Source organism: Anguilla rostrata, chromosome 4 (assembly GCF_018555375.3).
Source record: "Anguilla rostrata isolate EN2019 chromosome 4, ASM1855537v3, whole genome shotgun sequence".
Classification (NCBI taxonomy): Eukaryota; Metazoa; Chordata; class Actinopteri; order Anguilliformes; family Anguillidae; genus Anguilla; species Anguilla rostrata.
The window spans coordinates 47,873,360-47,888,207 of NC_057936.1; the positions used below are offsets into that span (position 1 = coordinate 47,873,360).

Sequence of the window (14,848 nt, forward strand, 5' to 3'; positions counted from 1 at the left end):
ATTATGGGCACACTCTCAAATTTGTATAAATAATCCCTCACACAACTGAGATATTTCCTGTTTTCTCTATGAAAACAAACTTTGAAATGGGGCTATGGCCTTTCCACAGAAGAGATCAGCACCAGTAGCATGTGTGCTGTAAGCAGGGCCGGAACATTCTTGGATTGTGTTTACCTCATGTGGCACCTCATACGATCAATCAGAAACCTTCTGGTCCGTGACTGGCTCAGAAATTAAAAGCCAATCCTGACTCCCTGAGTCGAACAGAGAGAATGTGGCTCCCATCTAAGTTTGTCCTGGAACCAGGATACACTAGGGGTTAATTTCAATCGCTTATTTTCACTCCTTGCTTCTCTTCCTCGTGTCCTTTCCTTGCTCCTTTGCTCCAATCATCAGATGACTCAAGGAAGAGATGCATAGATGAAATACAAGGACAGAGGAATCAAAGGAACACGTATTAGGCACATGGAACATCCTTGCTCAGTCAAGCGTCAGTCTGAAGCGATGTCAACTACAGGTGTGGCAGACGTGGAGAGCTGGATCCACAGGTGGATCATTTATACGTCACGCGTTCCAAAAAAAACAAAAAAACACACAAAGCCTGCACCTGTGAATCCTCACTGAAGTCTCCTCCAGGAGCCTGCTCGCTCCTCCAAGGTGCATTTGACAGATGTGCTTATGTCCTTAAATGTCCTCAAAGACCTCCAGACCTTGAATGATTTCCAGATCATGCGAGGACCGAGGATACAAGGACGGATAAAATAAGCGATTGGAATGAACCCACGGTCATCTCAGTCTGCAGTGGCTTAAAAACACAAATTCAGAAACTGAAAATCCCTCCTAGGCAACCCACTGAGAGCACACTACAGCGATTATCCTCCAGCACCCGAGACCTGTGTCAAATGCGGTGCCACACCTGGCCAAACTCTTAAGCGCGGTCTCTGAAATCTTCCATGTAAACCCGAAGGGGTGACATCATCATAGCTTATCACACAAACAAGCCCCGAAGCACAATTACTGCCTGGCCTGTGTCAACAATTAGCACATAAAAAATTACAACCACGTGGCCCAAGAGAGAAGCACACAGTTCTGCAGTCTATTTACATTATATAATGTTGTAATAAACGACAAGTCACAGACATCGTAAAAAGGTTATTTCAAATTATTGCTGGCAAGCCATTATAGTCACCATAGTATTTAGCCCCACCAAATCAATCTGCCCCTGAGAGATTACTTAGAAGCTATTTTTATAGCTCATTTATTATGTATGAAGGCAGAGGTAATCTAAGCCAGGTTATCCTCGATACACCTGTTCCGTTTAATTAGAGAGGGCGAGCAACCTTTGCCACCGATCCTCACTATTGCACCTTTAGATTGTAGAGGCTAGTTAAAAGAGCTCTTAGCTCAGTGTTAACTTCTGCTTTCTCTAGCTTGTCTTTTCCCATCACTGTCCGCCAAGCGCAGTCGCCCCAGCGTAAAAGAACAGGCTGATTCCCATAGACGGGTCTTTCAATACCCCCAAATGAAAATTTTCACAGATCTGACCAGAAAAAGGTGATCTGACACAAGCTACATATGGTTTCATAGGAGAGAGAGCGGTGGGTCCACAAACTGACAAAGATGCATGATCCCATGTAAAACTGGGCTCAGATCCATTGCAACACCACAAGTTAACCAATGGCAGCAGCGTATCCTTGGTGTTAATTAGAGTTCTGTATCTTTTGAAACCTCTTACACATTACTCTTCCTCTTCCTGTTATTTTTGTGTCCAAAAAAAGAATCACAGTGGTATAAATAGAAACCTTGTGAAAGCACTTTCAGGATTGACTCAGAATTTAGCTGGCAAGAGCCTTAATAAACAGGCATTTTTTATCATATTAAAATGTGCATTACTTATCAAGCTTTTACGTTTTAGTGGTCAGTCATGAATGGTTAATTGGTTGCCTGTATTCATCTACTCTCCTACAATCTAGCGAATACATTAAAAACGCATTCCATAGAAATGACTTTCATTAGAAAAGCCCGATTAGTGAGTTTGTGTTCAAATTCTGACAGCTCACATAAAGCCCTCCAGTGTCAAAGCAAGCGAGAGCCCCTACGCTCTTAAGCCACGCCTCTGAATTCACACATCAGCAGCCTCTCACGACCCTCCCCCCTGCCTGCCACGCTGTGACTGACAGCACCGCCCAAGTCTCTGACTACAGGCCCCTATCTGATCAGTAAGAAATGTGGGGGGGTTGGGGGGTTGGAATCTCTCCAGCTCTGAATGATCTCCCACGCATCAACTGAGGTTAAAGGTCAGGCTTGGGTTGGAACGTGCAGGTGACCGCACTCCAAATCTGTCTAATTTACATCTGTCTGTCTTGTCTGTCTAACCACAATAAACTACCACACACAACCACACAACACAACAGCAAGTAACTAGCATAAATGTAGTGAACACGATATAAAAATCTGGTCAAATATGAAGAGTATGATTTTAGTATTACTCAGGCATGCTGCTAGAGCAGTCAGATCTATGCAATCCAGTTGCTGTCAATAATGTTTCTAAAACACAGTGTTCTTCTGTTTCTTCAGAGCGTGTCGAACCTGCCCAGTGAACGCAGTGTGGGAAATCTGACAGTGATAGCGCTGTGTCTGGTTTCATTATGGGGGAGCGTGGGGAGCGTGGCGGAGCCCGGCTCCGCTGGATTTCTCCACCTCCTGCGAGCCCCTCTGAGTGCCTGCCTCACTGCTGCTCTGGCAGTGCCGCTGGGGACCGTCGTCTGTTTGCGCGGAACCGAATCAGCAAAGCGAAGCTATCCTGAGCTCTTTGTGCGTAAACTGTTATGGCAGGTGAGCGCAAATTCATGAATATTACATAATATCTGCCCCCCCCCCCCCCAACACTCTCGCTCCCATGGAAACCAACTGAGACGTGCCAACCGGAGGTTTTAGGGTGGCAGGGAAATTGGGATCCACAACACTGAGGTCCCAGAGTACCGCTATCATCGTTCTCTTCGGTAAGCTAAATGCTGGCAGATCGTACCCTCAAGCACAAGGACTGATCCTGGATCAGTAGCACTCACAGCTATTAAGGTTATCATTGTATTTGGGTACCGGTGGCCTGGAAGCAGTATATGCAAGAATAAACCACTACAGACACTCCTCAAACTGTGCTGAACTCCCGTGATCTGACAAGCAAAGATTCTTACTGGGAAGTGGGCCAACTGTCAAATTTCAGATCGTTAGGCCTTTTACGAAATTCTCCTACATTTCAACAGTGTTTTATTTTAAAGCTCAGCAGTTCACCAACACCAACAGATCTCACTACTAGGCTTAAAATCAAAGTCAAAACTGAAAATAAAGCAAAAAAGGGTTTGAAATTTACAGAGGGGCAAGTATATTAGGCTTACCTATTGTATGTAAAATGGAGTTTTGTATGCAGACATACAGGAATAAACGCAATTCTGGACCACAGCAATGATTAGTCATTAAAAAAGAGAACAAGTCAGTTGAGCTTAATGATGCTGAGCCTTGGGGAGAGCAGACCTATTTTTAAGGAGCAAGACTGAGGGAGAACAAAAAAAATCACAGCTCCTAACTTTGCGAAATAATTATTCATCTTCTCCTTTCTATTCATCTGTTTAAAATAATAATGGCGATTTCTTCCTCACAGAGTCAACTCTGAAACACCATTCCAAGCCTGTTCTAAAAAATGTTTCAATATCTGAATTTTTGCGGTTACATTGTTGTTGCTGGAGCCTGTTAGACTTCACCCTGTATACGGCTACAGTTCAACATCCAGCAGGTGTTGCAGCTGTTTGTTCATGAGGAATAACACACAGTGATAAGCACTCTAAAGGCAGCAACATGCATGGATGTGTTTGCACTGACAGCCAAAGACGCACCAATGATTTATATCCTACCATAACTCTAAAACATCCAGATTTAAAACTCCAGATTGATCCTCCTACCCCACAAAAGCGTGTACATATTTAAACCTGCTGAATAAGAAGCAGTCAGATGTAGGAAATGCATGAGGAGATATCAGTGAGAGGTGTTCACACTCATGTGAAGGGTGGTGGGAGAAGGGGGGGGGGGGGAGATTGGGGAGGGGTACCTTGGCTTTCTGGAGCTGTGCCTGGGCCTGCCTCTCTGCCTCTCTGCGAACCGCCTCCTTGTCTTCCTCCAGAGAAACATCCGAGTCTGATGGACGGCTGGTGTAGGAGTCCGCCGAACCCTGCGCACACACAGACAGACAGACAGACACACACACACACACACACACACACACACACACAGACAGACAGACAGACAGACAGAATGATGAATAAATAAAGCCCATACAAGATGCCCCTCAATTCTCCTTTGGTGTCAACCCCATCTCCGAGATGTCAACTCTGTCACTGGCACATCAGTACCATCACACACAAATACGTCAACTCCGTCAGAAAGATTTTAGACTTACTGCAAGAAAAACATTCTTTTAATTAGTGATAAACACCATTTTGTATTGCCATCCTTAAATTGTTTAAAACAAACAAAAAAAGTTTTATAGACCTTTATTTTCATTTTGTTAAAAAAAAAATAATTATTAGTAGAATATTACATTACATTGAAAAATAACATAAAGCCCTTAAAGTCCATCCGCATACAAAAAGTTTAAATTGAAAACAGCTGTCTACCTCGACAAAATAACAGCAATCCTTTTTTTTAATGCAACAACATGGTCTGGGGATTGGCAGAAAAGCGCACGGTATACAATTCCGTTCTGCCATCTGGAATGTACGAACGGTACGCGACTGGCGAGGAATCGGCTCCCCTGACACGCGGCATTGCCGGCCCTTCAGTCCAGTGACAGACGGCCCTTTCCTCTGACACCCGCTCACTCACTCACTCACTGACGGTACACACGGGCGTGCGAGGAAAAACGCTGCGCCTGGCAACAAGCACAGAGTACAGAGCAGCGAAAGCGCTACAAGCCCTGCCTTCTGTACCACCACTGTGACATTATCAAAACAGCATCGTATTCATCACACACACGACCGACTATGGCATAGCTCTGTCAAAAGCAAATCCAAGATACAGTGCGCTTACAGTGTGCTGATTTTTAAGGCAGAGTTTAGCAAAGGAATGCGATCTCACACCCTTATTAAGACCGTAATCTGTGATACAGAGCTTTATTATCAGTTACCTAGTATTATATCCTCATCAGTGTGTCCTTGTATTGAAGAATAACCTTGCTCTGGCAGCTCAATGAAAAGCTACTGGGCCATTTCCTTCCTACAGTGGCTTTTCACCTCCAACCTTTCGATGTACCTGCAACACAGCTGACAAACACTGTCCCTGCTTCACCTCACCAGTGTGAAGCTACACTAAAACCCTCAGTGTCCTGATTTCTGGCCTCTTCAAATTACATCATTACACACTAATCATGGCAATTAAGCCTGGAGAACCCCGGCCCGGGGCTCAGAGGAAGTGACAATAACAAGGGAAAAACGACTGCCTTTCATTCTCATTTATCAAGCGTAAAAATGCAAGGCGGATCTCGTCTCTGCAGAGACATACCCCAGTGAAACACACATACACACACACACACACACACACACGCACACACACACACACACCTACACACACACACACACACGCACACACAAACACGAGCGTCCAGCTGCTTACAGAGACGTCCGAGCTCTTCACGCGACCCCCCTTAGCTCTCTTCAGCAGCCTTATCCAGGTGGCCTTCATTAGCCGGGTCGCTCGCTCAGCGTCCGGAGCCGCTGCTGCCGCTCGCTTCCTGCTCTGCTGCTGCTGCTGCGATGCTGCGCTGCTGCTCTCGACATGTGCGCGCCGCACGGCGCATACGCTGGGCTCCCGGTTCCGCCGCCTGTCCAGCCCGCGCTGGGCCGCCTCTCTTCCCCGCTCCGTCCCCCCGCTCCTCTCCCTCCCTCCTCATCCCTCTCTCCGCTGCCGGCGCGGGCTGCGCTGCCGGGCTGCCTGGCTCTCTCTCAGGAAGGGAAGAGGGGGATAAACAAGACGCTCTCCTCTCTCCCAGATCCCTGCACCGCTTCTGCTACTCAGGTGCTGTGACTGCCGCCCCCACCCCCCCAACCACCCATCCCACCTCCTCCTCTCTACCAACCCTCCCTCTCTCTCTACCAACCCTCTCTCTCCCTCCCTCTCTCTCTTGCTCTCTCTCAGACTCTCTCGCTCTCAGACTCTCTTTCTCTCCCTCTCTCCGTCACACACACATACTCTCTCACTCGTACACTTTCTGCTCTTGCTCTTATTTGCTTCCCGGTTCGCTCTCCTGTGCTTGTAAGGGTCTCTTCCACCTGCCTTCTGATGTTCTCTGTTTGCTGCAGTGCACGCTTTGCAGACCTTCCAGGATGTGAGACACCAGTTACATCACAGGGACACACACCGATACAGACGGGCGCGTGCGCACACACACACACAGCTTATTTCCTTGTGAATGAGTTCTGCCATGATGGCCTGTCCAAAGTTCAGAGCATTTCTCCGCTCTCCAGGGATACGCTGGGCATGCTCAGTGCATCTCGGCTTTTACGCACATGCTCACATCAGAGGGCCGACCGCATCTCTGTGAAAACTCCCCTTCTTCCCAGTCACCAGGGGGAAGAGAAGAAAAACAAGGAGAGAAGCCGAAAATAGCGCCTGTTTCTTACACCTAATTGTCTCTTTGCTGCTTTGTTCCGACGCGATGGATCTGGTCTCCGTCTGCACGTCTCCGCACAAAACAATTCTGCTTGTCTGTAAGCTAATTACAGTCCAGTTAAATACTTCAACCACTGCATATTCAAATATGCATTAGCATTTGCATTATTTTAAATTCTAAGGTTCTGGTATCAGAACCTATCCCTCTGGTAAAATCTGTTGAGAACTTTCGCCTTACATAAATCAATAAAGCTTGTGGATTCATTTAAAAGAAATTCAGGCCTGCTGATGTGTCATTGAACTCACTTTTCCTCTATAAAAGCCTGAGGTATAATGCTGAATCAGTCATCTCCTGCAATGAAGACACCACAAAAGTGAGACCAGAGAGAAGCTGGGCAATACAGTGGGCCGCTTTAGGGTAAGCTCTGCCCTGAAAAAGGTTTGTGTGCTATGTCTCCACATTCTGTCAAATCATCCCCTGGCCCATCTCCCTTTACCCTGTCAGTACTACCATAACTGACATATCTCTTAAGCCTGGGCTTGGAAGAAAACACTCCCATCCCTGCCTCCACCTCTCAATGGAAGCACCCGGAACAAGGAAATAGTGAACAGAAACAACTTCACTTTTTGAACCAGTGCAGACTGTATGCGAGCCGAACACACGCCCATGCTTGTGCTAGTGGACTGTCTTTTGGGGGGTCTGGTGGTTCCTCTCTCCCACCTCCTAAGGCCCCTCCTAGCTCCACTCTTCCCTGCGTTGTGACCATCACTTCTGGGGCAGGGGTGGGGTGAGGGATGGGGGGGGAGGGGCTTTCCTGCATAAGGACCAGGCCTGCTCCACTTTCTCCTCTCGGGTCAGTACTGTGACCGATTTTAACTGTCACACTGGGATCCACTAAGCAAGCATTAAAGGAGGACACCAATTAGCGCTGTATATTATTAGAAATTAATGCCAGGGCCTCAGTACAACAGAGATGAGCCCAGTCTGGGGACAGATGCTGTACCTGCAATGAGAGCTAGCTCCAGATAATGCAGTGGCAAACCTGTTCCTGCAGATCTAATATCTTGTAGGTTTTCACTCCAGCCCTAACAAAGCACACCCAATAGCTAGAGATCTAATTGAGCTGCTAATTAGTTCTAGTTCTAGAATCAGGTGAGCTAAATTATGGTTGAAATGAGAACTTACAGTACAATAGATCTCCAGGAACAGGGTTGGAAGGCACTGTAATAATGAATGGCCTTGGACTATTCCACTTACTTTCTATCTGTGAGGCTCAGGTAACAGCAGCCACGCCCTCACCCATCCTGAGACAGGGCTTCAGAGACCCGCCTTCCCGCACCTCCGACACGAAGCGAAGGGAAACTAAACAGCACGCCAGCCCGGGACTCTGCATGCGCCAATAAGAACAGTAAAGAACACAGCAGCTGCATCGCTAAAACAACGCAGCGCGTGTCAGAGGACATCCCTGCTACGTACCGCAGAGGAGGCCCGACTCACGCCCCGCCCCGCCCGACATTCCTGACAGCGAGCCTCTGTTCAATATCAATAGCGACAGCGTTTAATTTTTTCACACCATGTATGACCGCGCTCTCCGCAAAGCAGGCCTGCTCCGTTCTGCTGACTGTCACCCCACAGGGACTGGAACAAGGGTGGGAAAAGCGTTTTTACAAACAGCCCCGGGGGGAACTGCTGCTGCCCCGTTTGCCCCCTTGTCCCATTACACTGGGGACAGGGGCCTGGGGACTGAGCAGATCCTATTTATCAGTGCCTAATAAACTGCCTGGGGGTTCTTATGCGCTTCCCCTGCATAGGACAGGCCCGTGCAATGTCACTGTGTCACCATGGGGACAACTCCCAGTCCTCCTCTGCCCGGCTGATCTCCCTGATCAGCGCTACTTCCCCAGCTAAACACAATCACTGGCTGCCGCGTGAAGCAGCCTATGGTGGGGCCAGACCGCTTGGCCACTGATGGATGGAGTGCCAAGATATTATTGAAAAATTGCTGGCCACAGCGAATGATTGGGGGGGGAGGGGGATGTTCTCCCACAGCTTGTGCACAGTTGCTTAACTTCATTCAAATTCCACATAAACAGAATATGAATGTTTCAGCAATGAGATTTCTCATTTCCATGTCAATTACACCGTGCAGCATCAAAGTAGTTGTAAGCCTCAAATGACATACACCTTCATACTTAAAAGTAGTCACGACTGGATAACAATTAAAACCTATCAAACCTTTAAATGTGACTCCCAAATAGAACTATGTATATATATTTTTACAGGGGGGTCTGCCACTGTGAAAACACTGAACTGCTCTCGCCAGGCTAGCTTTAGCTACAAGTTTGACAAGCAAAGACCAATGTGGCAGTCACAGATGGGGGTTTTAGAGCACAGGGCGAGAAAGCTGGCACTGGGTGCTTCTAACCCGTCTCAGCTGGTGGGGAGCGAGGCAGCACGGCAAGGCTAGCGACAGTGTCAGGCCCGGCACTGTGAGGGAGACGAGCGGACCGAGCTCCTGGCTGGGATGCTGCGTCCTGAGGCTCACTTCACACGCACAGATAAACAGACATGACAGTCCGACACCAGACTGGAGACTGAGCCCAGCTCCCGGGAAAATCCTGAGTCGTTTCTGACACGCAAGTGCGCGTGCACGCAAGCACGCACACACACGCACATACACACACACACGCACACACACACACACACACACACACAGAATGTTGCTAAAATTAATATGTGTGATGTACAAAGTGGTGGCTGGGTGCAGTATTCTAGCTGGACATAGGATTGACCACAGTGACATACTATTTTAACACATTAAACACTACATTGAGCTGTACAATTATAATAACAGGAAGTTAATGACTAATCGTAGCATACCCTGTCCCTCTTACACTTTACATACATGCATATGCAAGATTGTAAGAATATACATCCTTCTCAACTGTAAGCAATTACACTGCAAGTGTAAGTATTCTGTTTTACGGTGAGGACGATGGCTTACTAAACAATATGGCTCATATTTTTGTCAAACAGTATGCTTATGCATTAAGTCTCTTTAATAATACTTTCAATTTGCTGAATTAATATTGTTAATGTATAATCAATATGAAACTAGGTCATTAAACAACCAGACAAGTGGGCCTACTTTTGAAAAAAATTAGACAGCCAGACATACAGTGACAACTGCTTTCACATAACATGGATTATGTAATATGGACAACATGGATACAGACAATTTTGCAGTGAGAAAGAAACTGGTCCAAGCCACCTTTCCCCCAGTGATTGATTATGAGACACTCTTTACATACATACATGTGCTTCTACCCTGCAGGCAATTGACACACATTGTGGTGCCTTACATTTCATTATTAATGCCAAATCTCTAACCCATCATTGTCTTCTGTATGAAAGGGCAGGCCTGCCATCCCTAATGTACCGTATATTGGTACACTTTTATTTACAGTTCCACAAATGTTTAACTTGTGTTTTTAACTGGAACACAAATTCTTATAACCTGCATTCATAAAGTTAGCTTTTTTTTATTTTACTGTACTTCACCCCTGCACAGAACTTGGGAAGATGGCTTTTAGTTATTATGCCCCACGGTCCTGGAACCAGCTCCAGATGGACATTAAACTGGACTACTTTATGCCTCTGGATGATTTTAAAATTTTATTGCAAAACTGATGTCTGTAATTGTTTTACTAGAATTGTATAATACATAATCTGTAGTGTTATTGATGTTCCTTTGTTTATGGTGTTTTTTGTGTTGCTTCTCTTGGCCAGGGCTCCCTTGAAAAAGAGATGGCAATGGGACTCACCTGGTAAAATAAAGGATAAATAAAAAATAAAATAAATAAGTGTTTGGGGAAATTGACTTCATGACTGGTAATACATATAGCTACACCATAATAAACCGCTTTATTATAAAATGAAAAAATAAAGATTACAGGAGGAAGATCCTTTAAATAAAATAAAATATCATCCCCTCTGACTATGCCAAACAGCTGAAATGGGGAAAGACAGAGCCATTTAAATCCCAGAGGAGGTCAGCCTGCTTGGCATAGCTGGAAACGACTTCCATAAGGGATGTAGCCCTCTTGCCTCTGGTGAATCTACAACATGGGATCCTTCGGCAGGTGAGAAAAGCCCAATCGACCAACCCATAAGGCGATCGAGTCTAACCTCACCCTGAACGGGGCTGTGACATCACTCCAGAACGGGGCACAATGACGGAGCGGTTCTGGTTACCACCTGTATCTGATTCCGCCCAGCCCAGCGGAGAGATGATTCACCCGCCTCCCTTTCTCCGCAGGAGGCCCGCTCCACCTTTCTCACGGCGGGGAGTGTATCTATGAGGCACTGACTCAGAGTCACGGGACGGTTCTGAAGATCAGTCGCTCGTGCCGTTAGAGGCTGTGGGTGAGTCAGGGGGGCTGGAATGGGCTTATTGATCCCCCTCCAATGCACCGTGTTCTCAATCTGAAAATGCAAGCAGTCGACGCGGTGTGATCACATGATAGCGAACGCATTAGAATGCCACAAATCACCGGGTCTAATTATAGACATCGAACAATTCCCTGTCCTCTGCGTTGGCGATCAAGGGCAGCGTTGATCTCCCATCCAGCACAGGACATACAACCATGTAGAATATATTTTACATTGAATGCCTTGTTGCACTTTTAAAAAATGATTTTCATGAGCCATCGGTGCTCATAAAGACAGTTCTAAACTACCTCTCCATTTAGGCTACTACTACTAGGACAAATATGTGGTCCAGGATTCTGAAAACTCATTCTAATGTACAAGAAACAGTGTGCCATTAATTGTAGGAAAATGTGTAACAACAATGTGTGCTACATGAATTTTTGATACATTTTACCTGCAATGAATAAAATGTGTACAGTGGAGCACATAAATGTGTATACACTGAAAAAGACACGGTATTGTATATGTAAGGGGCATGCTCCCCCAAGGAGTAACAGCGAGGTTAGTCAAAGTCAGCGCAGCCTATATGCAAATGTTCAGCCAGCGTGCCAAGCAATATTTTGGCCAGTAGGCTAAACATTCCAACCAGCGCACATGCCACTTCTTCCATTTTTAAAATTAACTATGGGAAAACGCGAGGACAGAGACAAAAATGGGGCAAAGCAATGCATGTGCCTCAGAGCTTTGTTAACTCCCGTCATGGAGTCGACTGCCATTGATTCAATGTCATACTGCTCATTGTACGGGGGAGAAATTCAATTATCGTACAATGTCAGTCCTATCAAATGCCGCGTTGAGTTGCTGTCTGCGCCCAGCCGGCGAAACGGCAACGCTCACAAAGGAAAGAAGGGACAAGAGAAGACGTGCAAGTGGAACAAAAGACCTTTGACATGCAGATGCGATACGGATGTCAGTGTGTTATGACAGCAGGCTGAATTTTACTAGCTGCAAGATAGAGAAGTAAACGCAAATGATTGAGCTTGACTGAAAACACCACGTCCCTCGTACTAAACCATCTAAACCATTCTTCCCAGTAGCCTCTTTAGCACTGAGTGAAGCATTGAATTATGGATTTGATATTTTAGCGATGCCTGCTGCGATGAATTCACTTCCAGGGAAAGTGACAATCTCACCGTCACCATACTGAAGATCACCTACTGCAATTGGCTGTATACATGTGAAGGTGACACTCCGCCACAGGAAACTGTTTGCCTAGCGTTCTCCAAGCCAACACACACCCCTCAGCATATTAGATAAGTGCATCCCATTGAGCAGATGTACTCGGTTGCTGTCAGTCCCAACGATATTAGAGCGATTCTGTCACTGTGAGCCAGATCGACAGGACTTAACGCGAAAGGACATTTTCCTTAAGGTCACAGGAAAGGAATTCTTTCTTTTCCAACGCAGGAGTCAGCTCTACGTTTCTCATTGAAGAAAAAAAAATTAACAATTTTTTCCTCTTGATTTGATTCTCACAAATATTCATTTTCACATGCGTATCATTATTAAATGTGTCTCATGCATTGGTATTTTTTATATATTTTTTTGTAGTGTGATTATTACCCAAGTATGGACTATATGTCCATTTCAGCAACAAATTAAGTCAAACCTGACACATTTATTTGAATTATAATGACCTTACTGAGCAGTACTGAAAAGCAGATATATTGTAAGAATTGTTTCCTTCAATGTCCAAAGGAAACGCCATTGGTACAGCACACATTTATGCTAGGCATCAAATAGCTGCTGATTATTAAAATTAGATTTGAAGTAATGTGACATTAACAGCAGCTGATTAATTGGCCACACAGAGACACTGTGAAGCTAATCTTCATCTGTTCACACTTGGTTTTATGGCTAATTCTTCACATGGCTACATTAATACAGAATGTTATGTAAGACAATACTATGTATTTTAACAGTCCCTTATGTTTGATACATTTACCAGAATATTGATACCTGACAGCCATAGTAGATGTATTTCATTAATTGATGTCAACTAATTGTCTAAACATTTGTAGCACAGCATCTAGTAAATATGCATTTTGGTAGCTAGCTGGGATGTGTTATCCAGCATTCAAAGTCCGAAGATTTTAAAAGAAGGAAACTAAATTTTTGAATGAATACATTTTTCCACATAGTTACTGGCAGAATATGGTCTGACTTTGATTATCTACAAGGAACAAGAACACTGCTCATTTGACTCAAACCTGCTGAAAGGAAGAGATAGAGATTTGTATTTCTGCATTAATATTTGTCACCACTCTGCTCTGCTCTGGTCTGGTCTGCTTGATGTTGACTAATGAGAGACGGGTCAAAAGATGCAGGATTTGTCTATGCTTTAGCTGTTATTAACGAAGCATGAAATCATATAAACATCCAATTACAACAGCCTCTTGGGGCGGGAAATGGCCGAGGCGAATCTGGTACAGGCGAGTGCAGTCCTGCAGATATCACTGGTATCATTACTGAGCACTTCCGGGACAAGCCCGCGTGTGCTAGCCTCCTAATTTATCCAATTACATCTCGAGGACCTCAGGTGTGTCAGCAGAATCAACTCCGCTGGCCTGACGTCGACCTTTGACCCCTGAGAAAGGAGAGTAAAATCTAAGCTTCTTAATGTCATCTCTTTAAGCGACTGTTCCTCGACTTGACCAGACGAGTAGGTGATGAACGGGACGCTGGTGGTGTTTGGCCTGAGTCACTTGAGGCGAGAGCTCAATGCCCAGTCGCTGTGTCAGGGCCTTTCTTCTTCTTGGCCTGTTTCACAGGCCAGCGCTGTCACTGAGCCTGGGGGGACATCCACACCCTGGAATATTTACACAGAAAACTTGCTTCCCACTATTTTAACACCACGGGGTCAACAGGTAGCATTGGCTAGCCAACCACAATGTGACCTACTGTAGCAAAAAAAAAGCACACCCGAGCCAGCCAAAACAGCCAAAACAACAAATGCACTCCCAAGATATACAGCCAGGCGAAACTTGCGGTGGCACCAGCAATATGCATACTAATAAAACAGAGATAGTGCTTCACGCTCTGGCTCCATTCAGCAATGAATCTTGTGTCTCGGTCCAAAAAGGATGCGACCATAAACTGCAGTAGCACGCTTTCTCCTTCCTCTGGGTCAAATTCAGAGCCGTCAGGGAATCCCCTATTAAATGCCACACACCACTCAGAACAACAGTAAAATAAATGTTTCTGTTTGCGATTTCTTTTCTTTGCTTCTCCCTCTCTCTATGCTTTGAGGGATACAGTAATGGGGCTGTGCTACAATGTGGATAAGAACCCAGCCTCACTGAGGGAAATGACAGCTGGTCAGCTTCAGTACAGAATGACACCCAGCACGCCACACCGTACAGCCTGAATGACGCGACGCAAGCACGCGCAGAAACCCGTACAGACACACGCTCACACTCACGCACACATACGCAGCACACAGCCACACGCACATACACACACATACATACACTCGCACGCACGCATGGGCAGCAGGCAACCAAACTCACATACGCACACACAGACACGCACACACACGCACACACACACATACACACACATGCATGCACAGGCACAAACACAAACACACATGCACATACAGACACAAACATGCATGCACAGGCACAAACACACAAACACACACACACACACACACCACGCCATACAGACACAAACACACACACACACACACACACACAT

General features: G+C 45.8%; 1 protein-coding gene across 11 annotated transcripts in view; it reads right to left on the bottom strand.

Moving 5' to 3' along the window:
- Positions 1–14,848, bottom strand: part of cacnb2a (calcium channel, voltage-dependent, beta 2a) — an 88,511-nt gene that overhangs the window by 24,963 nt on the left and 48,700 nt on the right. For 9 of the 11 annotated variants that reach the window (XM_064332840.1, XM_064332844.1, XM_064332845.1 and 6 more), the window contains one exon: positions 4,103–4,222. In XM_064332840.1, coding sequence (XP_064188910.1) covers positions 4,103–4,222 — 120 coding nt within the window. Of the gene's footprint in view, positions 1–4,102; positions 4,223–5,661; positions 6,067–14,848 lie in introns of those variants that run through there. The other 2 variants (XM_064332849.1, XM_064332841.1) reach the window with 1 other exon arrangement.